Consider the following 27,711-nt stretch of genomic DNA (forward strand, 5'->3'; position numbering starts at 1 on the left):
AGTTGAAGGACCTGTCAGTTTCTCAGTGGAAGAACTTGCCAAGTCATTGGAGGCCCATGAACAAAGGAGAGAGAAGAAGCACAAACCGCGTGATCAAGCACTACAGGCGTAACTTGATTTGAATGAAACTCGAAATACCCAGAGCCGAGGTCCTGGAGGTAGAGGATGAAGTGGCAAAGGACGAGGTGGCCAAGGTCGAGGTGGACATGAAATAGGTGATGTTGAAGAAAGCACAGATTAGACCAGGCAGCAGAATTGGCATGGTCGTGGTCAAGAAAGGGGCCAAAGCGATTGGTCCAAGTCAGAAGTGGAATGCTTCAAGTGTGGCAAGTACGACCATTACGCAAGAGAATGCAGATCGGCAAGTTGCTACAACTATGGCAAGGTCGGTCATATAGAAAAATATTATAAATCTGAAAAAAAAGGAGAAAAATCTTCTCAGAGAGGAAGACGACGAGGAAGAGATATGGATTTTAATGATGATGCAAAACTCAGATGCCGAACTCAAGAGCGACGAATCAGAAGCTGACTGGCATTCAGACCGTGTGAAGGAAAGGAGATCAGGTGACGAGCTTAGTCCAGGTTGTTTAAACTCGGTTTGGTATCTGGACACTGGAGCGAGCAATCACATGTGTGGAGATAAGAGTTTCTTCAACGAACTCACCAAGGTGGAGGCCGGATTAGTGTCATGTGGAGATGATTCAAAGATGGTGATAAAAAGGCGTGGAACAATCCGGCACATGCAGAAGGATGGACGGGTTGGAGAAATCAAGGATGTCTACTATGTTCTTGAGCTGAAGAGTAATATTTTGAGCATAGGTCAGATAGTGGAGAAAGGAAACTCGATTCTGATAAAGAACCAGGTACTGTACTTGAAGGACAATCACGGTCGGCTAGTAGCCCGGGTAGAAAAGGAGAAAAATTGGATGTACAAATTGGAGTTGAGCATCTTGCAAAAAAGGTGTTTGAAACGTGTGGACAGTGAAGGCGATGCGAGATCTGTTCAGAATGGTGTGGTGGAGAAAGAGTCTGGTAAGCATATAAAGCAATGCGATATGAAAATGAAAGAGAAGAGACAACCAATCTTGCCGAAGAAGTTAAAAAAGAAGTAGTGTTGTTGATGATGAGATGTAGCTCGAGGGATGAGCACAAATAAGTGGAGAAGTCAATAAGAAGGTTGAATGTCATAAATCAGTCCAGTAGCATGGAGAAGTGGTCAAGACGTGTGGATAGCTCGGAAAGCTTAGCAAAGAGTGTGAAGATCTCAGATAGCTCGATGGAGCATGTGGAGAGCTTGATGGAGCATGAGGCCAACTTAGTTAGCTCGGTGGGAAGTCCAGATAGCTTGATTAAGTTGGTGGCGCAAGTAGAGTGCCCATATCATTTGGGGGAGCAAGTGAACATCTCAGAAAGCTTAACAAGGAACCTAGGTAGCTTGGATAGCTCAACGTTGAGTATGGATAGCCCAGATCTTGAACAAGAAGAGCAGTTGCATGCTTAGAAGGATCTGAGATTTGTACTAGAGGTGCAAAATGAGAAGTGGCTACTTGGAATGGATGATAAGTTTGGTGTGAAGGCGTGGAAATTTTTCGATCTCTTAAAGAGAGCTCGGCCCATTCAGAGGAACCCGGTTAATGGCAAGTCAGTCACAAAGATAATAAAGAACCCAGTAAAGGGTAAGTCAGCAAGGTTAAGATGAAGTCAGTCAAAGAGAAGATGAAGTCGGTCAAAGAGAAGATCAAGTTGTACAAAGAGAAGATCAAGTCGGTTAAAGAGAAAAGCAAGTCGGCTATGGAGATAAAAGATTGCTCTGGATGAGAGAAAAAAAAATTTAAAGCTCATGGGGGAGTTTTGTTAAGATAATCTTTAAGTGGTTTTTTATTTGCAATATAGAGTAGTTAGTTTTATTTTAGCTGCACTTTTGTTAAAATAAACTAAGTCAGATTTAGTTTATTGTTTGCTAAAATATCGCAAATATTGCTGCTAAAATAACGCAAGTCATATACGCGCTGAAAGTAGTTAATTTGTTGCAGTGGATACGGCTATTTAAAAGCCTATTCTCATGCAATATAATACAACAGTGAAACACAATGTTTTCATTCTTCCTATTCCAAAGTGTGTGTCCCATCCCCTCGATATTTTATTCAACAATGACGTTTTATGGGCAGTGCGTGTCTCATAGCATTCTATTGTGTGTGCGTGAGTATATTTCCCAACACAAAAGGCTACTAATGAAGATAAGATGAATTTCAAGAATCAATAGAAGCTTGAGAACAAAGGTTGGTTTCTCCTCTACAATATGTTAGTTCTAATATCTTTAACAAGATCTCAAAGGCTCCAACTCTTAATGAAGGGTGGGACACACCGATAAAGACCTACAATGATGGTGACAAGAATAAGAAGGTGAAACTGCAGACTTTGATACAACAATTTGAGTTTCTTAGCATAGAAGAGAATGAGACAATCTTTGAGTACTTTGACAGAGTTCGGGAGCTTGCAAATGCCATGAGAGCCTGCAAGGATAGTATTACAACCAACATGTTGTGGATATGTAGCCAAGAATTAGCATTTCAATCTAGAACAAATTATAAAAGGAGGAATAAAGTGCAGGAGAAGGACAAGAAAACTGTTGTAAAAAAGATGAAATTTCATGATCATAAAAAGAGTAATTAGGAGGGAAATTCAAATTTTAATGGAGATAAAGAAGGGAAGTTTGATAAAAAGAAGGTCACATGTTATAATTGTCAAAAGTTGAGACATTATGCCTAAGACCGGTAGGCAGGAGATGGTGCCAAGAACAAGAAGTCTCAAGCTCATCTTGCATAGGATGACATATCTGATTTTGAGGTTGTGATGCTTATGGCACATACAAGTTCAGAGTGTGCTGATGATGCAACATAGTATCTTGATTCGGGTTGTTCGACTTAGATGACAACAAGGAAGGATTGGTTTGTGAAAATTCAAGTTTTGCATGGGAATATTAGATTTGTGTATGATAGCAGTATGACTACAAACGGATCTGGTAGAATTGTATTGAGAGCCCATGATGGTAGAGAAGTCATCGTTGATGATGTGTTATATGTGCCTGGTTTGAAAACAAATTTGTTAAGTGTAGGACAATTGTTGCAAAAAGGCTTTACTATGACAATGGAGAATAATTTTCTCAATGATTTTTATCAAAACAATAAGGTTGTGAATCATGCTAATCTATCATATAATAGTACATTTCATGTTGAGATGGATACCTTGAAACAATAATGTTTTGCTACATTAGAGAATACAATGGAATGGTTGTGGCATCATAAATTGTCACCTTAATTCCAAAGATTTGAATTATTGGTCCTGATGGCATGGTGGCTGGATTACTCAATATTAACATACTCGAAGAAGTGTGTTCAATGTAAGCATACTAAAGGCAATTTCAGCAGGACTTTACCTCTAAAAGTTGTGGAGAAACTAGGGGTAAGTCACTCAGATATATGTGAACTTTACAAGTTGAACTTTTACAAGTTAAGACACTAGGAAGTAACAAATATTTTTGCACCTTTATTGATGATGTAACTAGGAAAACATGGATTTATGTTTTGAAAAGGAAGCATGAGGTTTTGAATGCTTTCAAGAAGTTCAAGAATTTAGTTGAAAAACAAAGTGATATGCAACCATCTATAGAATTTAGCAAATTCTGTGAGGATGAGAGTTTGATTCGTGAAATTACTCCTCCCTACACACCCCCAACGTAATGGTAAGACGAATGTTGAGAGTAAGTATCTACCAATTTATTTGTGAGGATAAGTTGTCATCACAACTTCATATAAGCTGAATAGATCTCCAACCAAGAGATTGGATGGTATAACACCTGAAGAAGCATGGACAAGTATCAAATCAAACGTTTCACATCTAAAATTCTTTGGATCCCTTCATTACAAACATAAGTCCCTGATCACATGAGATAAAAGCTTGATGGCAAAAGAATTCCTCATATATTTTGATTGTTCGTGAACACATCCATTTTTCATTTTTATCCTTTAATAACTATTTTGTAAATTAAAATAATTATTTTACAAATTTCACTCTTTAAACTGTTTAAAATTAATATTTTTATTTAATATTTTTTTAAATTTAATTTGTCGTTCTAATCAAAATCTTTAACGATAACACTTTAAAACATTAATTTGATTGGGTCTATTTTGCGGTTCGGTCCGGCTTAGGACACACACCATTTTGTAGCAGTTTCTCACAAGCGATGTGTTTCATTCTATTCCCGCCTTGAAGAACTGAAACCCCAACAGTGAGAAAGAGATGTGTGGGAGAACACGTTGTACTCTTAGGTCTGATGATGTTCCAAGGGCTTGTCACCGCAGTGATGCTCCGACTCGTACTCTCCATATGGACCGGTAAAAGCTATAACTTCAACTTCTTAACAATCACAACCACGCAAAACTAGCTCTTTCGAGTTTCCCAAAATTCTTTTTCATTTTATTTTTCATGTTTCGGTAGAACAGAACCGGGAAGCTTTTTGCGAGTTTTCAGTTTTTTATTGATTCCTTGTTCTGTCGTGTTGGGTTCACTGCAACTGATTCTGAAAATGGCATGACTGTTATAACTATATAAAAGGAAAATGAATCTTTTCTCGTTAGTTGGGGATAACTTCAAGTGGTCTGAAATGGTTGTTTTTGGGAACCAATGGCGAAATGGAAGAAAAAAAAGGAACCTTTTTGCTTTCTTTTTTCTTTTATGTTTGTTGTGTTGTGGGTTTCTTCAAGTCGGTCCAAATTGACAGTCGCATTCACACTGAAAATGGAAAAGACGATGAAGCATGACTCTGCAGTTAGATATTTTACACATTCACACCGCCAAATTAGAATCGCGGGATGAATATGAGATGGCTCATTTTATCTCGGTACAGCGGACCCAAAACACGCATTTTTTTATCTTCATTAGCTATTTTTCTTCGCTGATTGTGTGAATGTGTAAAAAATTCCACTCCTGGGAATTTGGTTCCTGAATATGAATGAGCTGATATATTGCTTTATTATTAATATAATTTTTTTTTTCATTTGTCCAACAATTGTGGGACTTTTATGTTTTGAATGAAATAGGTTGGTGAGGATTTGTATTTCACATTTGAATTTGACTACGTGCTTTTAGGTATAGGCCGGCCTATAATGTGTCACCGGGTTCCAACATGCCAGTAGTTCGGAGAGAAGATGCATCTGACAGTGGTGGCTATGTTCTTCATTGCATGAAATGGGGTTTAATCCCCAGTTTTACAAAGAAAACAGAGAAACCTGATCACTACAAGATGGTATAGTTTATGGATTCAATACTTTTTCTTCTTATTTATTGGGTGTGTGGGAGCTTGAAAATCAGTAACGGAACTTAACTGAAGTTTTGTATGCATGAATGGTTAGAGTAACTTTAATAGAGTGCGAATAACTAATTAGTTGTAATACTAGTTGATAGTATAAACTATATACTAATAAGAAGCTAACATAAAAATACCTTAGCTTCTTACATTTATAAGCAAACCAAGGTTCAATAGTTATAGGATCTTATGTTTGACTCTAACTTTGGTTTCATTTGATTTATATGGGGGTTATTATAGTAGTGGTAAGGAAACATAATATCTTAATCTATGTATATATTTAATTTCTATTGTTTATCTTGTCATTTCCTGGGAATGAATTGCTTTAATTTAGATAAAATAATTAAGATATTTGGTACATATCGTCAGACTTGATTGCATGATATTGAAGGGAAGGGGGTGCTGTGGACAGATTCTTCCCTGTATTGTTGAGTTATTTTTATTCTGAGAATATGTTATATAATAATAACTTCTGATGAATCACATGAATAATTTTGATTTGACTATATTAGCAACAGTTAAATTTAGCGGGGGATTTAGAGAGAGAGAGAGAGAGAGAATAGTGTCTTTTTGAGATGATTGAAGGAAATGAAGAGCTATTTTATAATTGTAGAATGTGTTTCCTATGTTCTGCATACCATCCATGTGTATAGACTCTTGATAGGCTTACTGGTGGTGGAGATTAGTTCCTCTCGATGTAACAAGTAATGCAACATCACAGGCAATAATGAACATTTAATACATTTTAACATGTGGATTTGATACAGGAACTACACAATCTTTTAACAGAAAATCAAGTTTTAATTTAAGGTTTTAGCTCGAGCACTTTGCTCACATTGTAGAAATTTATGATTAAACAATGCTAGAAATTATAGCGGGTGTATGATGCACCTATGCACACGGTTAGGTTTCAACCTCTTTTATATTCATTTTTATAGCATGCCAATATTCTGGAAGCCACTGGTAAATCAGGGTAGCTGGAAGTTCCTTTTGTTTTTTCCATTTCGTAAGTTTTATTATTATGATGGATAGTATGGTTCTTAACTGTCTATTTTGTCCTGTGCAAGGAAGAATGATTTATGGAAATTAGTGATATTCTTCTGTCTTTATTATGAATAAGGGTACAATTAGAATTGCTCAATTTGTTATTAAAATGTTATATTTAAATAACCTTGATTATGATACCAGGTTCCTTATTAAATTCTTGAATAATTTTCAACCTCTCTTAAATATCATCATATCATTATGAGCCTGACAATTTTTCTTGTTGCTTTACTACTATGAAAGCTAGAAATGTCATTTTAGCTAATGTTCATTGTGAAATTTCTTGGTGTGTTTACTGTTTTCATGATCATTATTGGAGTATGTCAACTACAATACTACTTTAGATCATAATCTGTCAAACAAAGTTCTCAACCTGATGTGGGATGTGTTCTATACTGTAGTTTAATGCTCGATCTGAATCTATTGATGAAAAGGCATCATTTCGTCGTTTGCTTCCTAAGAGCAGGTGCCTTGTAGCAGTAGAAGGGTATGTGTCGCGTTTCTTGTTTAATTATATTTTCACCCATCTCTTCGTATATTTGGCTTCAACATGACTTGGGAGTGCTTCCTCTTTTTTAATTACATGTTTAAGATTTTATGAGTGGAAAAAGGATGGTTCAAAGAAACAGCCTTACTATATTCACTTCAAAGATGGACGACCACTTGTCTTCGCCGCTCTTTATGACTCATGGCAAAATTCTGAAGGTAAACATTTCTGCCAAAAGATGTAAGGAACTGAATTTGTCTAAAATGAAAGACAAGACTGCATGTAATTTTGATGTGATATTGTTAACTGCAGGTGAAACACTACACACATTCACCATTGTTACAACCTCTTCATCTTCAGCACTTCAGTGGCTTCACGGTGAGTCATGCACTCTAAATTTTTGCATACCAACGGAAATGACCTTTTATGTGGATATTTTCATTGTTCAATATTACCAACCTTTTACAGTTCTTGTCCTACTTCTATTGAAATTTATAACTAGGTATGCCTCCTTTTCCTTTAGTAAATTAATAAAGAACTCTTCATAGAGCATAAGTTTCCTACCGAGTGTCAAGATGTGGAAATTGGCTAAACCTTGAACAACCCCAGATTCTCAGAATATATTAGGTTATACTTCCCCTTTGGCCTTTTAGCAGTTGAGAATGACTGCTGTAATATTCATATATTTGAGGGGCCTAATATTGTTAAACTCTGGGAAAAAGAGCAACAATAAGCTGAAACCGTGTGAGCGCATAGGTGCTTTGTTCATATTGAGAAAAAAGAATCAATGCAATAAATAGAGGAGATTTGATATCCTCTAATAATAGAGGTATGATACGGAAATAAAAAAAAAAGAGTGCTTCTAACAATACATCAGCTCCTTATTTATATAATTCTAACAATATTCCGAATTATATAAGATTAACTCGGGAGTTTTATAATTATAACAATTATATTGGCGAAATACTTATTATATATTTACTTTACTGTATCTCCTTAGATAGGATGCCTGTTATTTTGGGCAGCAAGGAATCAACTGATACCTGGCTAAGCAGTTCTGGTTCCAGTTTTAAGAGTGTGATGAAGCCATATGAAGAATCTGATTTGGTATGTGTTTTTGTTGAACATTGAGGCTGTAATTTCTGTTTTCTTCATTAATACCATACCAGTCATGTCGTTAAGATTTTGTGGCTTAGTATCGTTGCATTTAGCATTGTTAGTTTTCCCATTTGTTTTTTCATCTCTAGGTATGGTACCCAGTGACACCTGCTATGGGGAAGTCATCGTTTGATGGACCTGAGTGCATAAAGGAGGTAGGACTATTGAACATTCATTAATGTTTCTTTCATTTGGTCTTTTTCTAGTTTGAATATGTCTTGGTGTATTAAGTTGAACAAGTTATTCAATGGACAAAGCACACGTTGCTTTTATCTGAACCTGCAATTATACTTACCTTGATCCTTATACCCACTTCTTCTTTGATGTATAAATTCAAAGAAGAAAAAATTGTCACTTAACTTTGTTATTGTGGCCATGTTTGTTGGGGGGATTTGTTTCGTAAGTTCACTATTGGTTATGTATTTACATGTTTAGGGTGTACACCAATCTGTGTACATGATTTTAGTATTGAAATTTTAAAACCATGGTTAGCATTATCCTATGTTTGGCAGATTCAAGTAAAGGCAGAAGGGAACACGTCAATCTCTATGTTCTTTTCAAAAAAGGGAGCTGAAAGAAAAGACACAAAGCCAGAGCAGAAGTTATCATGTCATGAATCTGTCAAGACTGAACCTACTGAAGACTTGATTGAAGGAGCCAAAGCCGAGGAGGTAGACAAGGAGGTGAAATTCGGTGGTTCTTCCCATTCTCAAAATGCTTCTCTGCTCCCAATTAAGCGTGAGTACGAGACTTTTTCAGCTGATTCAAAGCCAGCATTGGAAAATCATGATCAGATAAGTTCGACACCTGCAAAGAAAAAGGAAAAAACAAAAAAGGCTGATGATAAACAACCAACCTTGTTTTCATTCTTCGGAAAAAAGTAACTACTAAACTAACGGGTTTTGGTTTGCATGAACATGAAGATTGGTTTGTTTGTATAATATAGTTCATGTTCAAGGGGATTTTTATAAAGTAGTGCTTTTCTATTACTATATTATGATTTTGATGGTAACCAAATGTGGTTTCAGCTTTTGCCTGATAGAATGGCAAAATACTTCCATTTTGGTTCATTATCTGTTACAGTGCATAGTTGAATATTGTGGTACCAAATATCTTTGAACATTCTTGCAACAAAATGCAAATTTGACAATGAATCACTTATTGGCTCCTTGTTTACTTTTTATTGCTATTTGAACTCAATTTATTAAAGTGCAACTAAATATAAGTCTTAATATAAGATATAAATCTGAATTAATGGTCAATCATATGATCCTAGAGAAAAGTTTAACTTGGTGTAATATAAACAAGTTCCGAAATGGGTAAAATAAATGAACATTTTAGTTAAAATAGTATTTTTAAACCTATTAAAATTTGCGCTTGGTTGAAATTGTATTTATTCCTACATTTAGATTTAAGTGGTTTTCGTTTCTTTTTCTGTTATCTTCCTGGTTTCTGTAGTTCATACTCAGTTTTAATCGCAGACTCTGAATAGTCTCTGAAATTCCTCAAGCTTTGTACTAAAATTTGTCAAAAGTGACAAGACAACAAAGTTGTCCACGAAAACCTTTTCTTGATTAATTTAAAGAGACTTAATTAATATAAACAAGCTATTTTGTATCAAACCAAGTGGTCTTAATAACACAATCCTTTTCTTATCAGGAAAACCAATTGCTCTTTGGTGTTTTGAATCTTAACTTATTGATGAAGACAGTGCAAAATCCAAACATTTAAACCAAGGACTTTGTACAAACACTCTTTAAGTGCTTATTAAACATATCTGATTACACTGAACAGAACTTTAGCCTTTTGACATTTTACACGAAGCTTCACAAAGGAGAATGTATATTAGATTCTTCCTCCAAGTTGAGTACACGCTTTGAGTTTTACACTTTCACTTTTCACATTTTGAAGAAAAGAAAAGATAGGAGATGAAATCCATTACTTGTTTTTTGGTTAACAAAGAGGAAACAGTTGTGGACGTAGAAGAGGTAAAGACCAACAATAAGCCTCTATCCAATGACCCTTTGGTGTTATTTCCATGATGATCTTCTTCAACATCCTAAGAGGAGCCATGACACCCCATTGTACCACAGGACGTGATCCAAGGCAGAACCCTCTTCTCTTGTTCCCTAGCCGAATGCTGCTGCCGCGCCGTCGCCGGAGCCGTCGCCGAGGTCGGCACAACCCAACCAACATGGTAGAACTTGGCAACATTGAAATGCTCACACCACCACTACCACAACCACCACCTCTCTTAAACATCATAGTAAGTTTGTATTCTTCCCAAATGTTTTTGTTGTGTGACATTACATGACACTAAACTCTTTTATAGTATGTTTAAAAGGTACGTCATTCATGATCATCATAATGGTCATAATGGCAGCAATTATAACATGGCTAATGCTATAGGAATAATTGTAGTGTGCAAATAAAATAATGGTTTAGATGAATCCCTTTATTCTTCTTTAGTAGTTTAGGGTTGTGGTTGCCATCATTAGGAGGAGTATGCTTATAAGTTAAGATCGAATAAAATGAGCTTAGGGTAGCCGTAAGAACTCTTTTCCTATGAGCTATTATTGGGACTTGTCTCATGCTTTCTATAAGAGAAGGAAGAAGAAAAAGTTATCACATTGTTGTATTTTTTTTTTTCTAATTCATTTTTGAATAATGACGCTCCACCATGCCCTTAAAACCACTTTAATTGATTATTTTCATTGTATAATAGTTGATTAATCCTATGGGTATACTTTATCAACGTACTAGTATTTGTTTATAGCTTAGTTTACGTACTTTGTCCATAAATTGAGATTTGTTGTACAAAATCAATTCTATAATTAGACACAGATTGATTAAAAAGTGTTACTTTAATGACTATATACATTAGCTGCGTAAAATGCTTTTACATTATTAACTAATTCAAAGTCATCAGTTATATTTTCTCTTAACAAATAATTAATTACATAATATAAAATTATTTTATGCAGTGAATAGTCTATTTCTCATTAAGCTTTGTTTAGTAAAAAAAAAAAACTCTAGTTGTAAGATATTTCTAAATCAAATATATATTTTTTCCATATAGAACTTAATTTAGCATTGGCTAAAGATATTCGGGCCATAAGTTTAAAATATGGATTTTATAAGATTTTATATCTTAACTAGGAGCATCTCTAATGCATGTGTTATAGTTAAGATAAAATATTTAAGGCTCTGACTTTTATAAAACATTTTTATCGGACTATGTTGGCATTATAATAAATTCAAGACTTAAAAATTTATGTGTGAGAGAAATATTCCAGAACCATAAATAAAAAAGAATCATTCATAATAACTAATAATAAAAATAAAAAGAATATTTTTAGTTTGAAGTGTAAATAATATATTATAAAATTAAGTCTTATGAAACTTTTAAATTGAGGAAAAATATAAGATCTTAAAAATAAAGTGACAAAAAAATATTAAGTTAAAATATTGTATTATGACTTTTAGTTTATATCATAAGAATAAAAATCTATTTGTTTCGAAAACATATATTTTTAAAATAATAAACATTGATTTAAGTGTGACTCTTCAAAACTTCATTAAAATAAAAATTACAAAAACAAAGTCTTAAATATAACAGTCACATAATAAAATTTACAAAAATTAAATTAAAATATGATAAAATGACTATTGATCTTATCTCTTAATAACTCTTGAAAAAACAAAATAAAATACACATTATAAAATTAAATGAACTTTTCATATAATAAAACTACATAGTAAGCTAATTTATAAAATTTTCTCATTCTTTTTTAAATATGATATTTAACTCATACTCATTTAACTTAAGAAAAATTATTATACTTTCTTCCTCTTCTAAAGATACTTATAAAATAGTTATTATACCTTCTTCTTCTTCTAAAGATACTTATAAAATAGGTTATCCAAACTTATACACATTTTTTTATATCTATTTTAATTACACATATCGTTTACTTATTATATTTATCTCTTCTATTCCTATTCCATATACACAGTGACAGTTCAACTATGTAATGATCTCAGCTACTACAATTTCCCACGATTCACATAACAGTCACGCCATATAATAATACTTTGAGGAACTAAAATGAAAAATGTAATATGTATAATTTTAAGAGTGAGAAGGACTTTCCCTGAAAAGAAAATTACAAATACACTGGAAAATTTAAAATAGGATTTGAACAAACATTTTCCTAGAATAAAACAAATAGAAATAAATTAATTTTTCTATATTATAAAATTGACTTATAAATAAATTAAGTGTTAAATATATTTTTATTTCAATCTATTTTAATAAAGTGTCTTTTTCTTAAATTAAATTATAGATTATTTTGTTTTTATACTCCGTTTAAAATCATGTAAAATATCTTCTAAACACGTTATATGTAAAAGTTATATTATAATTTATCATAAAATTTTATTTTCACATTGAAAACCTTTCTTCTTGTTTATTAAAAAGATATTTTACCTGACTTTGAAGAATAAAATAATATATAATTTAATTTAGTGGTAAAAATACAATATTTATAATAGTTTAGAAATGAAAAACAATTTTAAACCAGAAATTAGTTTGTTAAAATTATATTATATAATATCTCTGAATCTTATTTTTAATTTATACATTAAACTAATTATAACTTTTGATTTTTTTTTTATTTTTCTATTAAAAAATACTTATGAGGGACACTAAAACAAAGAACCTTGAATCTGAATGTTCCCATCTTGTGTAGGCTACCCTTTATTTAATTTGGAGAATTGCAAAAGGTTGAAATAAAAAAAAACAGAAATTGGAAAAGTCATTTGCAATAAATTTGGGTAAAATGTTCTGAATTTGAAAATAGAAATATTTTATTTTATTTTTTTCCTATGGTCACTTGGACTCTGTGCTTATGTCAGTAGCATATTTTAAATCCTTAAGTATTTGCTAATTGATCATATTAAACTATGCTTCTGTTCCAACTCCCAACTTTTGCTTACAACAACTTTTCCATTGTTAAATAATTTCTGCATCAAAGTAATCATGAGAGAACTAATTAGTGGGATCATCAACTAATTACCATTTAAAGAATAATACAATTGGCAAGTCATTAAACTTTGAAGGTATATTTTATGTATTAATATTTAGAAATACATGTAAAATCCTATCATTATCTCTGATTAGTTCACAATAACTGTAGAATCTATACTTCTAAATTTTTCTTTTTGTCTATAATAATTATTTTTTCAATTTTTTGTCTCTAATAAATTTTTATTCTTAACCCTCAAAACACTATTTAAAGCCTTTTATTTAATTGTTTAAAGTACTATCTACACTACTTTTGGGACACTTTTTTTATTAATTAGGAATAAGAGAAAAACCTAATAACTTAATCCTACACCAAAACATATTTAAATCTCTTATTTATTAAATTAGGAATAAGAGAAAAACCTAATAACTTAATCCTACACCAAAACATATTTAAATCTCTTATTTATTATCATTAAGCTCCAAGAGAGACAGTCTAGATGTTGCTATACTTTGGTTCTATCCCTAAGCATTAGATTATGGTGTTTCATTGTGGTCACTAAAAAAAAGTTCACAATAAATAGTTATAATACTCTTTGAAAGTATTATATATATAAACTACAATTGTATATCATTAATGATGTTAAAGCGCAAAAAAAAATTGTATATTAATTTTTGTCGTCTTACAATAAGTTTTATATTATAATTTATTGTGATATATATAGATATATAATACTGTGCTGTTAGTAATTTGGGTCATGCATATATATAATAAATAATTAAATAAATAATTAAATATGTTAGGACCGTTATATTTTAATAGCCAATTTAGAAAAGTAAGCGTCAGAGGTTACATAAAGGGGTTATGGTCCCCATCTGAGAGCACGTCAAAAAATATTATTTTGTGCTTTTCTCTTTCTCCTTGTTAGAAGAAAGAATCAAGAGAAAACTAAAGGTGCTCTACAGTTGGAAGACCAGGTATCATCTTTCTCTATCTATTGTTCCCAATCCAATCATAAGGTACGCTTCCCTTCCGCACTCAATTCTTTAAAGTATTGGGAACTGCTTAATTTATTATGTGTAGAGTTTATTGCTCTTTAATATTTTCATAAACCTACAAGTGGTATCAGAGCAATGTTTGTTTTCGTAAAGGAGAAGAGGAAAATCAGAAAACCTAATCGAATTGAATTTTGGGTTCAAATATAATAATTAAATTAAGATATATGAACATAAGGATTTATATTTTGAAATATAAATATAAATATTTTGGTTTTGGAATAAATAAATATTCAAATTTTGGTTTTGTTTAACATTTGCTTTATGAGCAAATTGAATCAAAATGTTGACAAAGTGACATCTCTTGAGGAGATAGTTTGTAAAGAATGTTAAATGTTCATGTTTATGTATATTCATACGAGTATTGGTCGGCCTAAAGGAAGATTAATATTTGGTCGGATTGCATACACACATGTGATGATAAACATGTGATAATTATAAGGTTTGACTTTGTCGACGATAAATCAATCCAAAGATGGGTTTGTTGTTGGACATGCTTTATTATCATTGTTTGATCATTACAATAAGATACCCCTAGTAATTAATATTATTGTCCAAAGACTTGATATTAATAGTGCATTAGGTGTCTTGAGATGGGCTAGACCATCTCAAGACACCTTCACGAATAAGAAACAGGTAACAAGTTCCCATTTGTTTTCGTTCTTCTACCATCTTCTCAGATCTACTTTTTTTTTCTATCATTTTTGTGTTTGATTGTTATTTTTCTCTTAGATCTACTTATTTTTGTTTTATTATTTTTTTTGATGAATCTTTTGCTTATATATATACTTTTCTTTGTTGCCGACATTGGTTGGATCGAGCTTTTTTTCTCAGATCTGTTGTTCGATGGATATTTTTTACTCATATATACTTTTCTTTTGGGTTATTTTTTATTCTGACTTCTTCATGACATTCACGAATAAAAGAAGGTAACAAATTCTTATTTCTTCTTACATTCTTCTACCATCTTCTCAAATCATCTTTTCTCATTTGTTTTCGTTCTTCTACCATCTTCTCATATCTACTTTTTTTTTCTGTCATTTTTGTGTTTGATGACTATTTTTCTGTTAGATCTACTTATTTTTGTTCTATTATTTTCTTTGATGAATATTTAACTTTCAGATATACTTTTTTTTGTTGTCGATATTGGTTTGATCGAGTTTTTTTTTCTCAAATCTGCTGTTTGATGGATATTTTATTCTCATATCTTGTTTTCTTTTGATTTATTTTTTGCTATGAGATTCTTGATGACCTTCATGAAGATCATTTGTAAAAGGTTTGATTTTTACTGGACTAAAATCATTCTCCTCTTTTTTAAAAGTTTTTTTTTCATTTATGTGTTGTTTTTTTTATGTGGGGTTTCTTTTCTCACATCTTAACTTGGTTTTTGTTTTCGAGATGAATGAAATCTTCAAGAAGGAGAAAACTGAAGATCTCTTCAAAGCCAAAGGCAAGTCTATCAAGCACGAATAACGTTCTTAAAAGGTTTGTTTTTCTTCATTTTTATTTTTTAGATCTCAGTTTCAAAACTTAATGTTTCTTCTACCACTTTTTTTTTTTCACGTGTAAGATTTTATCAAGATGTGTCTTCAGTTTACCTCTTCTTCTTTTCACATCCATGTCTTCTCACATCCATATCTTCTATTCTTTCCAGTTTGATTTTCGATTTTCAGTTTGTTTTTTTATTCATTCTTGTTTAATCCATTTAAGTTTCGGCTTGGATCATACTCAACTCACTGTTTTTGTGTTCTTCTTCTTTGATTTGTCAAAGTTGAAGTTTTTCATTATTAAGATTTTTTATTTGCATTAAAATCAACTTACTATTTTTTTATGATTTTCTCCAATCTTTTTATTTTTTTTTCAACTACGATTTGTTTAAGTTAAGTTTTTGTTTTTTTTCCATCTTCGAATATGTTTTCTGTTTTTTACTTTTTGTTTAACCTATTAAAGTTTTGTTTTTTATTATTAGGGGTTTTCTTTGCTTCAATGTTTTTTCGTGTTTTTTGCTTTTTTTATTTATTTGTTTTTCTTTTTGTTTTGGGTAATGCTTTATGTGTACATCTTCTATGATTTCTATTTTTTTTGTCTTTTGTTCTTCCAAATTTTCTTCTTCACAAGCCATACTTGCAATAGTTTTTGGATGGATTAATATGGTGGGTGTTTGAGAAGAATGAGGGAGCCCAAAGGTGTTTGTTGAAGATGCAAACATTTATACAATTGATAAGAACATAAGAGCACATAGACCTATGAGGGAAAATTTAATCTTGGTAAAACATTTATGTTTGACAAAGGTCATAAAAGCACACAAACCAATGCAGGAAATTTAATCTTTGAGCAGAACAATTATGGTGACAAAGGTCAAAAATGATGTGTTGGAGAAGACATGTATTGGAAGATACAACATTCATTTATTGTAGTAAGAGAGTGTCATGTCCCAAAAAAACATAATTGGTGGCCTTTACAAAGTTTCTTGGAGAAAGTAACTATTGTTTTTAAAATAAAGTAAACTAAAAATGGTAATACAATTAATTAATTAGGATTTGGTGTGGAATTTACAAAATATTACACGATATTTACTGAAATGTTTCGCAGTCTTGAGAGTGAATACTTTCAAATATAATTTTCATGTTATTTGATACTGTTAGATATTGTTTGATATTATTAAGATATTGTTAGATATTGTTAATCACAATATTAAACAATATCTTTTATTTACTCTTTTTATTTTCAATTACTCTTTTTACTTGCACCTCTCTCTATTATAAATATATTACCCTATGTGTGGTTTATATACAAGGGAGATTAATCTCAATCCCTATTTTCTTTATTCTCAATGTCGCAACCGGAATCGCGACGGGGAGACGAACCGAAAAAAGAAAACAGGTTTAAAAAGAGATTGGAGTCGCCACCATAGTTATTTTTGGAAAACTATGGAAAACCATAAAAATAAAGCAAGTCTGCAAAAAACCAGATTTTTGGATCCGGGAGTCGGTTACACGTAGGGAAGGTGTTAGCACCCTACAGCGCCCGCCCAAAGGCGGTACCTTTAATTAAAAATGCAAAGTTGATGTGGTTTTCAAAATATTAATTTTTCTCAAAAAAAAGACAAATAATACTAAAAAGAAACAAAAATATTTTTTTTTTTATTTTTGGGCCCGACAAGGATTGACCATGGTCCTACGTATTTTCATTAAAAATGAGAAATCAGGGTTACGTAGTTCTTTAAAAAGATATTTAAAAAAAACTATTTGGAAACTGATTTTATTTTTTGGAGTTGAACCTGACAAGGACTAGCCTTGCTCCTAGGTATCTCACGGTGGAGAATCAAGGATCACGTAGTTCTTAAAAACGACATTTTTTTTTGTTTGAAAATATTGATATTTTTATATTTTGAAAATCTTTTACATTTTTTTTGGTGTTTTTTGAATTACTTGAAGATATGTGTCATACGACGCGAGCGGTCGGACAGACACTAAAAGAAAAAGAAAACTATTTTTGGTATTTTTGAAAATGAGTGTCACACGGTGCGGGCGACCGGACAGACACAATAAAAATATAAAAGAACCTTTTTTGATTTTTTTTATATTTTATAATTTTCAAATATTTTGTTTTTTAGAAAAGAAATTAAAAAGGAGAAATTTATTTAAAAAAGGGTAAAAGTGGAAAACAAGATATGAGGGTGCATAAGTAATTAGTGGAAGTGCATAAAGTAATGAGGTGTGTTTATTAAAGGGTGGGGTGCAACAAGTAAAGTATAAAACAAACCCAAAATAGGAGTAAAAAGTGTGTGCAGGGGTGCATGATCAGTAATTATGGAGGTGCGCGAGGAAGTGAAAATTGGGAGGTGTATGTGTAGTGAAACAAGGGCCGCAATAAATGAGCAAGTAACACCAATTGTGAAGCTGCAGAAATCAAAAACAGGGGTGCGCAGGAATAAAGAGAACGTGTGAAACTGCAGAAATTAAAAACAGGGGGTGCGTAGGGTTAAAGAGAATGTGTGAAACTGCAAAAATTAAAAATAGGGGGTGCGCAGGGATAAAGAGAATGGAGGAAACTGCAGAAATTAAAAACAGGGGGTGCGCAGGGATAAAGAGAATGGAGGTGCGGGAAGGAAACAAACATAAAATAAACACTAGCGTAACACAGGCGCGATAGCGCCTGTGTGTATATATTTTTTAAATATACGTGATATTATATTAGTAGGTGATAATATGATAATGTTATTAAGTTAATATATATATATATATATATATATATATATATTAGAATTATATTTATTAAAAATAAAGTGAAATATATCAGAACAGATAAAAGAATAACCATTAATAAATAAAGAAGAAGCAGAGACATCTGATTTTATAAAATTTTTGTAAAAGTAACGGTCAATTTTAAAAAATTTAAAAAATTGTTATATTTAAAGGGTAAAATCGGTATTTTAAAAAGTGGACACAAAAAGGGGAATCCCTTTATATATTGTTATAGATAACACAGAGATACGAAGGTGTATGGGACAAAAATGGGGGTGCACATTGTAAGGGTCAAATTCAATCCCATTAACAAAGAGAAAAAAAAACCCTAATATTTAGAACACACCTTACTGTTCAAAGAAACGAGAGGCAAGCCCCTCTCTCGCTTTCTCTCTCGACACCAAGACCCACGCCGGCGCCTATTCACCACCACCAATGACCTTCGCCGGAGTTTTCACCGGCGACACTGTCACCCTTGATTCTACCTCGCGCGAAACGTTCCTCCACCGGCGTCTCCTCCTTCGCTTCTCTAACGCGTTCCAAATAGGGGTTGCACTGATCCCCTTCATGGCTGCGAGGTCCCGCCTGCTGGAGACCGCCGTTAGCGATTCCAACCGTCGCCGGCGTCCACACTAGCGACCACTCGCCACCCATCCTCTTCCGCACGAAAGAAAGGTGCGCGCAGACCCTGCAGCTCGTCACTGTCGTGCCAGCCACCGTGACTGGGTCTGCAACCATCATGCGACCACACTCATCCGTTTAGAGCTCCGAATCGCTGGTGGACTCGCCGTCGGCGAGGGTTTCTACCCCCTTGTTCATCTATGCGCTATGGTTGGATGTGGCTGATTGGGAAAAATGAGACTTGAGTGTTTGGCACTGGAATGAGGTTCCGGTTCTCTATTCTTGTGGTTGGGAGTGAAAATGGCAATGGAGGAATTTGGTGTTTATTTGTATTTGTGCAGGGGGAACGCGCAGGCGAAGGTGATGATGCCCGTTGGTGATCGTATGGGATGGGCTGTTTTGGGTGAGTGGAATGGAGAAAAACCGAGAACGAAAATGACAGCTACGTGTGGGTTACAGATAAGTGAACGAAGAAGATGATGATGTTGAGCGAGTAAACGAAGATGAAGGTGTCACTGAAGACGTGTTCCATAAAACATAATTGTTTATGGTGTTCTATGTGTTTGGATCTTGGTTTGGCAACCAGTATCTTGCAGGTGAAAGGTGATGATGAGGGTCGAAGGGTTTAGTCAAGGGTGATAACGGAGGATTCAAACAATGATAATGTAGTAATGTATGTAGATTTAATAAGCCAAATAAATGACACGCAAAATTCAATATACACAACTACATTTTATTCATTCTCAAGCACAACACAACAGCATCACAACACAACAACATCAGTTTCATCTCAAACTTACCTCTTGCAGTCCCTATTGTCAAACGAAAGTTCCCTGATCAAAATGGCCCCCCTCTGTTGTTTTTACGCTCTATAAAGCCATCTATTCGAGCCCTATCAGTATATGAATCTCCCTTTTTTATTATGTAACTATCTCACCTTCCAATCTTGAAATTTGGAATAAGGTTGAGAGCAAATGTTGCTTCCTGCTCCTTCAGCCATCATGACCATGTTACAGGTCATTCCCAATACAAAACCATGATAGCATAGCATGCATGGGTCTGATAACAGAGAGACCTTACGTTACTTCTACCTTTCTTTCCCTTTTCTTTTTTTTTGTTGTTTTTTTTTGTTGTTTTTTTTCTTTTTCTTCCTTTTTTATTAAACTAGAGACGTAAAACAGAAATTGAGATGTAATAATAGAAATAAAAAACATAAGCCCAAATAAATAAATAAAAATAAAATAAAATAAAATAATAATAATAATAAAATAAGCATAAATATTTATTTTTTTCTCAAACTAAAAAATATTTTTTCCTTTTCTTTTCTTTTATTAATTATTTATTTATTCTTCTCAATTGAACTTTAATTAATTAATTTTTTTTTGTTTATTATTTTTATCATTGTTACCCGGACGAAATTGGATGTTGACAGCTGCCCCTCTTTACTTAGATTTTACTTGATAGTATGAAATTTTAACTTTCATAGGTTATCAAAGTAAAAGATGAGTAAAGATAAAAACACTAATTTCGTTTGGGTTTCAAAGGAAAAGAGGAAAAAAACAAATCAAGCATATACAAAGACCAATTCAAAAAAAGGGTCGTGATCCAAAGAAGAAAACAGACTCAACCATTCTAAAGGAGAGGGTCCTGTTGTGACAAAGAAATCAACGACCATTCCATCGGAGAGGGCCTTGATGTAAAGAAAGAAAATCAATGACCATTCCATCGGAGAGGGCCTTGATGTAAACATAAGAAAATCAACGACCATTCCATCGGAGAGGGCCTTGATGTAAACATAAGAAAATCAATGACCATTCCATCAGAGAGGACCTTGATGTAAATATAAGAAAATCAACGACCATTCCATCGGAGAGGGCCTTTATGTAAACATAAGAAAATCAATGACCATTCCATCAGAGAGGGCCTTGATGTGAACATAAGAAAATCAATGACCATTCCATCAGAGAGGGCCTTGATGTGAAGAAGGAAAATCAATGACCATTCCATCGGAGAGGGCCTTGATGTAAAGAAAGAAAATCAATGACCATTCCATCGGAAAGGGCCTTGATGTAAACATAAGAAAATCAACGACCATTCCATCGGAGAGGGCCTATACCTGAAAGGATGAACCTGAAGATGATTTTGACATGTTGGCAAACATCATGTGAATGCTTAACATCGGTGAAACTTGTACACAATATTTGTACCGATTGAATTTTTTCAAATTCTCTTTTTGAACAATTTTTTTTGAATGACTTTCATCTATTTTTATGATGTATGATGGACGATGTGATATGATGAAAGTGCATGATAATGGCGAAACATGTCAAAGGGAATCTTTTGCACTTTTATTTTTTTGCATTCTTTTTCTGAACAACTGGCCTAGGACGCCAGACGATTTGGGCTTTGTGGGGTAGATTAATCTGGATCGGTGGGCCAGACAAAGTTGGGCTTAGGCCAGATAAAACTGTGCTTGGGTGCTAGTACGAAACTGGGCTTAAGGGTCAGTATTAAACTGAGCTTGTTGGGGCCAGATAAAGCTGGGCTTAAGCTAGATAAAACTGGGTTTAGGGGCTCAATGAGATGAGCTTAGGGGGGAACCAATACGAAATTGGGCTTGTTGGGCCAGATAAAACTGGGCTTGGGGGCCAATACAGAACTAGGCTCGTAGGGCCAAATAAAACTGGGCTTGAAGCTAGTCTAAACTGGCTGGACTTGATGGGCCGGTGCAAAACTGGGCTTGGTGGGCCAGTGCGAAACTGGGATTGTTTGGGCCAGTGCAAAACTGGGCTTGGTGGGCCAGTGCGAAACTGGGCTTGATGGGCCAGTGCGAAACTGGGCTTGATAGGCCAGACAAAACTAAGCTTAGGCTAGATAAAACACAGCTTGGAGGTCAGTCAAAGTTGGCTTTATGGCAAGTACGAAACTAAGTTTGGAGGATATATAGCTCTTTCATATGAATGAAGATGACCATCAATTTGAGAAATGTCAAGAAGATGATTTTTGTAAATTGATTCCTTTAGAAGAAACAATGCATGAAAAATTTCACTAGTGTCATGATGTCAAGATTCTATTGCTTTTTGAATCAAGTGTCAACACACGACACGATGATATGACATGCAAATGGTGATGCATGATAGAAAACACGTTTTCTTATTTTTAAGCACAAGGAATCAAAACATTATTGTAGAGATCAAGATCCTGAAATGTATGAATGCATGATGAAAAACTTGTTATGCTCTGCCTTTTTGAAGTTTTGTTTTTTCATACTATGTCCTCTTTTCGGTCATCAAACTTATTGTTATAGAGAACGTAGGATGAAATTCGAAGTATTTTGAAATGGAATTTTTGAAAAGAAAGTAATGATTGCAAGAGAGAAGTGACAATGTGTTCAGACATTCGTAAGCATGTTTTTTAAAGAGGATAAACAAGGCGCTGAAACCTTGGCAGGGTGTTTAAACCTTAACTTAAAGAGGAGAAAACAAAAAACCTTAGCAGAGTGTAGAAACCTCGACTTAAGCAAGAGAAACAAGGTGTCGAAACCTTGGTGCGGGGATCAAGGTGTTGTAACCTTGATATGTAAGAGAAAACAAGGTGTAGAAATCATGGTGCACGGATCAGGGTAGCGTAACCCTGATATGCCAGAGAAACAAGGTGTTGAAACCTTGGTACAAGGATCAGGGTGTCGTAACCCTGATACGCCAGAAAAATCTTTATTGATAAGGATTTTGTAATTTGAAGGAAGAAACATGAATGTATGTTGATCTTTTTGTGTGTTTGAAGGGGAAGGATTCAATAACTATTCAGATGAATGAAAAAGGCTTCTATCTGAAAGATTTTTTTTGGACTGAGGGCAACATATGTTATGGTTGTTTGTGCAAGATGCATGCCATTATGCCAACTCATGAATGATGAATGTATGTACAACCCTTTTTCATTTTCTTGTTACTCAATGTGTTAAAACCATAATGCCAGAACTAGGGTGTTGAAACCCTGATATGCATGAAAACCTAAATGTGTGATGGAAAAAGGTTGGTTGTGCCTTGTCTTTTGATTTTTCTATGCATGTCTGGGTCAATTGTTTTATTTGCAATCATCAAACTCATTGATTTTGAATGTTCCATGAAAGTGAGGGATGTCACACATCTCGAGGCCCAACATCTGAAATGATTACATTTTTTATTTTCTAATTTGCGATATTAGTGCAACACGCTTGAATTCACAAGTGAGTGAAAGGCCAGAAATTTTTAGAAAGAGTTTGAAGGAGACTGAGGTAGCTATGTGGGTATGTTGTTCCCCACGTACCCCCCCTCCCTCAAAGGAGAAGTAATTTCTGAGTGTTAAGGCAAAAAACACAAGAGTTCCCAAAAAGGTTGCTCCAATTTTGGTGTTTTAGAACAAGTGCTTGAGAATATGGATATGTGAATGTTAGGGCGAGAAACTCATGAGATACACAAAGTTGCCTCAATTTTGGCGTATCAAGAAGAATTTGAATGAAGTATGAGTTTTGTGTTAGAAAAGATAGTGGATAGGGAAGGGATTGGATTAAAAGAATTGCCTAGTTGGTTTATTTTCCTTCCCCTTGCATTTAGTAAGATAACATGGAGTTCCCATCTTCTTGAGACACTGTTTTTTTTTAAATCAATTCTTTGGTTTGATTAGTTTATTGAAAAACTCTATTTTTGTATCATTTCCTTTGAAGCATCGTCTAAACAACATGCATAAAATTGCCAATGGCTTAGAAGGGGTTGGACGAGATGACGAGGACCGACTAGGGAGTTGGCCCAGTTTGATTTGGTATCAGGGCACCATATGTTTGGGCTTACCCCATCTGTTGATGACATTAAGAAAATGATAAGGACTTCAAAAGTTTGTCCAGCGTGAGAGTATGGATTGGCATAAGGGCACAAAATATGTTTAACTTGCCCTAGTTTATTGAAGAAAGGATTAGAAAAAAGGAGGAGACTTCAAAGGTTTCTCTGATTTGAGGATCTGGATTGACACATTGCCCCGGTCGAGAAGGAACAAAGAGGTTGAAAAATGATGGGGACTTAGAAAGTTTCCCTTATTTGAGGATTTGGATTGACACACTACCCCATTTATGAAGAGGTTAAAAAAAAAAAGATGGGGACTTCCAAAGTTTTCCTTATTTGAGGACTTGGATTGACACACAAATTGTGTTTGGTCTACCCCAATTATGGTAAGGCATGAAGAGGTTGAAATGTGGTGGGGACTCTAGACGTTGCCCCTAGTGTAACCATGATTATTAAGGTGAAGTTGCCTTTTCTTTGGATAAATGAATGATCATACAAATGGTAAAATGATGCAACTGCCCCAGTTTGGATTTTGGAGAAAAAGGTTTGACAATTGTATGCAAAGGTTGGACAAGGTTTAGGTTGTGAGTAGAGGATATGATAGGAAATGAAGATGAAACCCATGAAGATGGTGAGAATGAAAAAAAACGAAGGAAGATGCCCCTTATCTAATTGATTAATCATGCTTATTCTAAGGAGCTTTTAGCACATGTGAATCAAAAAAATTGTCGTAGTCATTGAAAGCAAATCTCAAAACATATCTTTCAAAACTTTTTTTTTCTTTTTTTTTAAAAACCAAAAAAAACACCCTTTAAGGTTTTCAATTTAGTATGCATTTTTTATTTTTATTTTCATGTTAAGAGAATTGCTCACAATTTTCCTAGGTTAGGATGCTCCTTTCATGTCGGTCCACCATGGAATAAAAGAAGTAGGCTTTGTGGTGGAAAGGTAATGAAAAAAGGATGAGTTTGAAAATCTCATGTTATGCAGATTAGACAAATGCTTCAAAAGATATGTTATCAAACTTTATCTATTCATTCAACCTACTGATTTGACCAAAGCATTTTTTTTTGCCAAAACTGCCTTTTTTGGTTTTCAGTCTACGAACTTTATTTTTTTTTTCATTTTCCTTTTTTTTAATGAATTTTTTTTATCTCAATGGATTCAAGGACCACCCAACAAGTGTAGACAAGGATAAACTTAGAAAATCTACCAACTCTAAGGGTTTATGTTTATCAACTTGGGTAATGTCAATGTTGATAGGGCAAATCCTTCATTGTAGGGAAGCCGAAGGATGGACTGTTTCAAACCATGCGCACACGAACGTCTCAAAAGAAAAAGTCAAGTCGTTATTCTTGATTAAACATTTGACTCCAGAAAAGCGTGACACCCCATTATTTTTTTTTTCAAGAAGTGAATTTGATGATTTGCGAGAAAAACAAGTTACTCAAAATGTAACAACCTTTTTTATTTCCTTCCTTTCTTTTGCAGAGTTTGTTTATTCATATGAGGTGAGATGCATGATATGGATTAAAAAAAACTATGTACATGCCACTATGACTAAAAACAACAATTGCAACGCAAGTTTGTGCCCAAGAGGCACCTACTCACTTGTATGTCGATGCGATTAAAGAGCACCATGCATGATATGCAACTAATTAAAAACAAAAACCTACATGAGATGTAATGCATGCGCCTTAAGAGGCATTTATTCCCATGATATGATGATGGAATGTGATACATCATTTTGAAAATACCATGCATCATATGCAGAGTGACATAATGAAATGCATGTTTATGCCTCAAGAGGCGTTTATTTTCATGAGATGTGATGTATGATATAAAAATGCTATGCGTGATTGCGCCTAAATAGGCACTTATTCACATGTACATTAAGCACACAAACAGATGATGATTAAAGTAAGCAATCTCCTTTTGTGCTTAATAGAGGTTTGGCGCTTAAGGTCTAGGGTGAAGTACATGCGCTCACCGGGATGGTTCCTTAAACTTAAGGATCAAGGTCACTAGAGTTATGACCCACTTCATGATATTTCCCACAACAATTGGTATACAACAAGGAGTGAGAGTACCAAGAAAACAAGCAAACTCTAGTTGGGGTTCTCACAATGACCACTTGGGAAGTTCATCCACTGTGGCACTGCTACACAATCCCCTCTAACTGTATGTTACACAGACCCGGGTATAGGGCCCCGCTCATGATATGCACAAAGTGTGTGTGTGTGGAGGGAGAATGATGCCTACCACAACCCCCACCTGCAAAACAACTAGAAAATTTCCCAGGCAGATATATAACAAAATATGCAAAACAATTTACACACAATCATTCCAAGAGACAGATATAAACAAATTAAAATAGAGACAAGAATATACAAATAAAAATAGAGACAAAAAAGAAAATAAAAAAAATAATAAAAGAAAGGGGAAAAAGTAGAAAAAAAAATGAAATAAAAGAAAATAAATAAAAAAAGAAAAAGGGAAAACCACATTCAGTCCGCATATCTAATTAAATAGCTTGACTCTCTAGTCTCCCCAGTGGAGTCACCAACTGTCGCAACCGGAATCGCGACGGGGAGGCGAACCGAAAAAAGAAAACAGGTTTAAAAAGAGATTGGAGTCGCCACCATAGTTATTTTTGGAAAACTATGGAAAACCATAAAAATAAAGCAAATCTGCAAAAAATCAGATTTTTGGATCCGGGAGTCGGTTACGCGTAGGGAAGGTGTTAGCACCCTACAACGCCCGCCCAAAGGCGGTACCTTTAATTAAAAATGCAAAGTTGATGTGGTTTTTAAAATATTAATTTTTCCCAAAAAAAAGACAATACTAAAAAGAAACAAAAATATTTTTTTTGATTTTTGGGCCCGACAAGGATTGACCTTGGTCCTACGTATTCTCATTAAAAATGAGAAATCAGGGTTACGTAGTTCTTTAAAAAGATATTTAAAAAAAACTATTTGGAAAATGATTTGATTTTTTGGAGGTGAACCTAACAAGGACTAGCCTTGCTCCTACGTATCTTACGGTGGAGAATCAAGGATCACGTAATTCTTAAAAACGACATTTTTTTATTTGAAAATATTGATATTTTTATATTTTGAAAATCTTGCATTTTTTTGGTGTTTTATGAATTACTTGAAGATATGTGTCATACGACGCGAGCGGTCGGACAGACACTAAAAAAAAAAGAAAACTATTTTTGGTATTTTTGAAAATGAGTGTCACACGGTGCGGGCGACCGGACAGACACAATAAAAATGTAAAAGAACCTTTTTTGATTTTTTTTATATTTTATAATTTTCAAATATTTTGTTTTTTAGAAAAGAAATTAAAAAGGAGAAATTTATTTAAAAAAGGGTAAAAGTGGAAAACAAGATATGAGGGTGCATAAGTAATTAGTGGAAGTGCATAAAGTAATGAGGTGTATTTATTAAAGGGTGGGGTGCAACAAGTAAAGTATAAAACAAACCCAAAATAGGAGTAAAAAGTGTGTGTAGGGGTGCGGGATCAGTAATTATGGAGGTGCGCGAGGAAGTGAAAATTGGGAGGTGTATGCGTAGTGAAACAAGGGCCGCAATAAATGAGCAAGTAACACCAATTGTGAAGCTGCAAAAATCAAAAACAGGGGTGCGCAGGGATAAAGAGAATGTGTGAAACTGCAGAAATTAAAAACAGGGGGTGCGCAGGGATAAAGAGAATGTGTGAAACTGCAAAAATTAAAAACAGGGGGTGCGCAGGGATAAAGAGAATGGAGGAAACTGCAGAAATTAAAAACAGGGGGTGCGTAGGGATAAAGAGAATGGAGGTTCAGGAAGGAAACAAACATAAAATAAACATAACACATAGAGATACGAAGGTGTATGAGACAAAAACGG

The 27,711-nt window shown here is 33.9% G+C and overlaps 2 protein-coding genes across 3 annotated transcripts; one reads left to right on the top strand and one right to left on the bottom strand.

The window, feature by feature from the left end:
• The first annotated feature begins 4,165 nt into the window (after nucleotides 1–4,165).
• Nucleotides 4,166–9,211, top strand: LOC114183720 (embryonic stem cell-specific 5-hydroxymethylcytosine-binding protein). 2 transcript variants are annotated; one of them, XM_028070836.2, is made up of 8 exons: nucleotides 4,166–4,394; nucleotides 5,149–5,305; nucleotides 6,811–6,896; nucleotides 7,002–7,114; nucleotides 7,209–7,274; nucleotides 7,897–8,003; nucleotides 8,144–8,209; nucleotides 8,567–9,211. In XM_028070836.2, the coding sequence occupies exons 1-8, from the start codon at nucleotides 4,300–4,302 to the stop codon at nucleotides 8,936–8,938; spliced, it is 1,062 nt and encodes a 353-aa protein (XP_027926637.1). In that variant the 5' UTR covers nucleotides 4,166–4,299; the 3' UTR covers nucleotides 8,939–9,211. The 2 variants fall into 2 exon arrangements, with proteins under 2 accessions (XP_027926637.1, XP_085529301.1); XM_085673175.1 differs by lacking the exon at nucleotides 4,166–4,394 and adding an exon at nucleotides 4,798–4,900.
• Nucleotides 9,212–9,794: 583 nt separating this feature from the next.
• LOC114186123 (uncharacterized) lies at nucleotides 9,795–10,563 on the bottom strand. The gene has a single exon (XM_028074151.2). It carries the CDS (start codon nucleotides 10,359–10,361, stop codon nucleotides 10,008–10,010), a length of 354 nt encoding a protein of 117 aa, XP_027929952.2. The 5' UTR covers nucleotides 10,362–10,563; the 3' UTR covers nucleotides 9,795–10,007.
• Nucleotides 10,564–27,711: the final 17,148 nt, after the last annotated feature.

The sequence above is a fragment of the Vigna unguiculata genome, chromosome 5 (genome assembly GCF_037176805.1).
Source record: "Vigna unguiculata cultivar grain cowpea cultivar isolate G323 ecotype 2 chromosome 5, ASM3717680v1, whole genome shotgun sequence".
In the NCBI taxonomy this organism is placed as follows: Eukaryota; Viridiplantae; Streptophyta; class Magnoliopsida; order Fabales; family Fabaceae; genus Vigna; species Vigna unguiculata.

What these genes read in the sequence shown, in the direction of transcription:
- LOC114183720 (XM_028070836.2), top strand. Translation starts at nt 4,300, where the DNA reads ATGTGTGGGAGAACACGTTGTACTCTTAGGTCTGATGATGTTCCAAGG. An exon ending in CGTACTCTCCATATGGACCG is followed by an intron (nt 4,395 to 5,148) that starts GTAAAAGCTATA and finishes ACGTGCTTTTAG; the next exon opens with GTATAGGCCGGCCTATAATG. An exon ending in CTCATGGCAAAATTCTGAAG is followed by an intron (nt 7,115 to 7,208) that starts GTAAACATTTCT and finishes TGTTAACTGCAG; the next exon opens with GTGAAACACTACACACATTC.
- LOC114186123 (XM_028074151.2), bottom strand. Translation starts at nt 10,361, where the DNA reads ATGTCACACAACAAAAACATTTGGGAAGAATACAAACTTACTATGATG.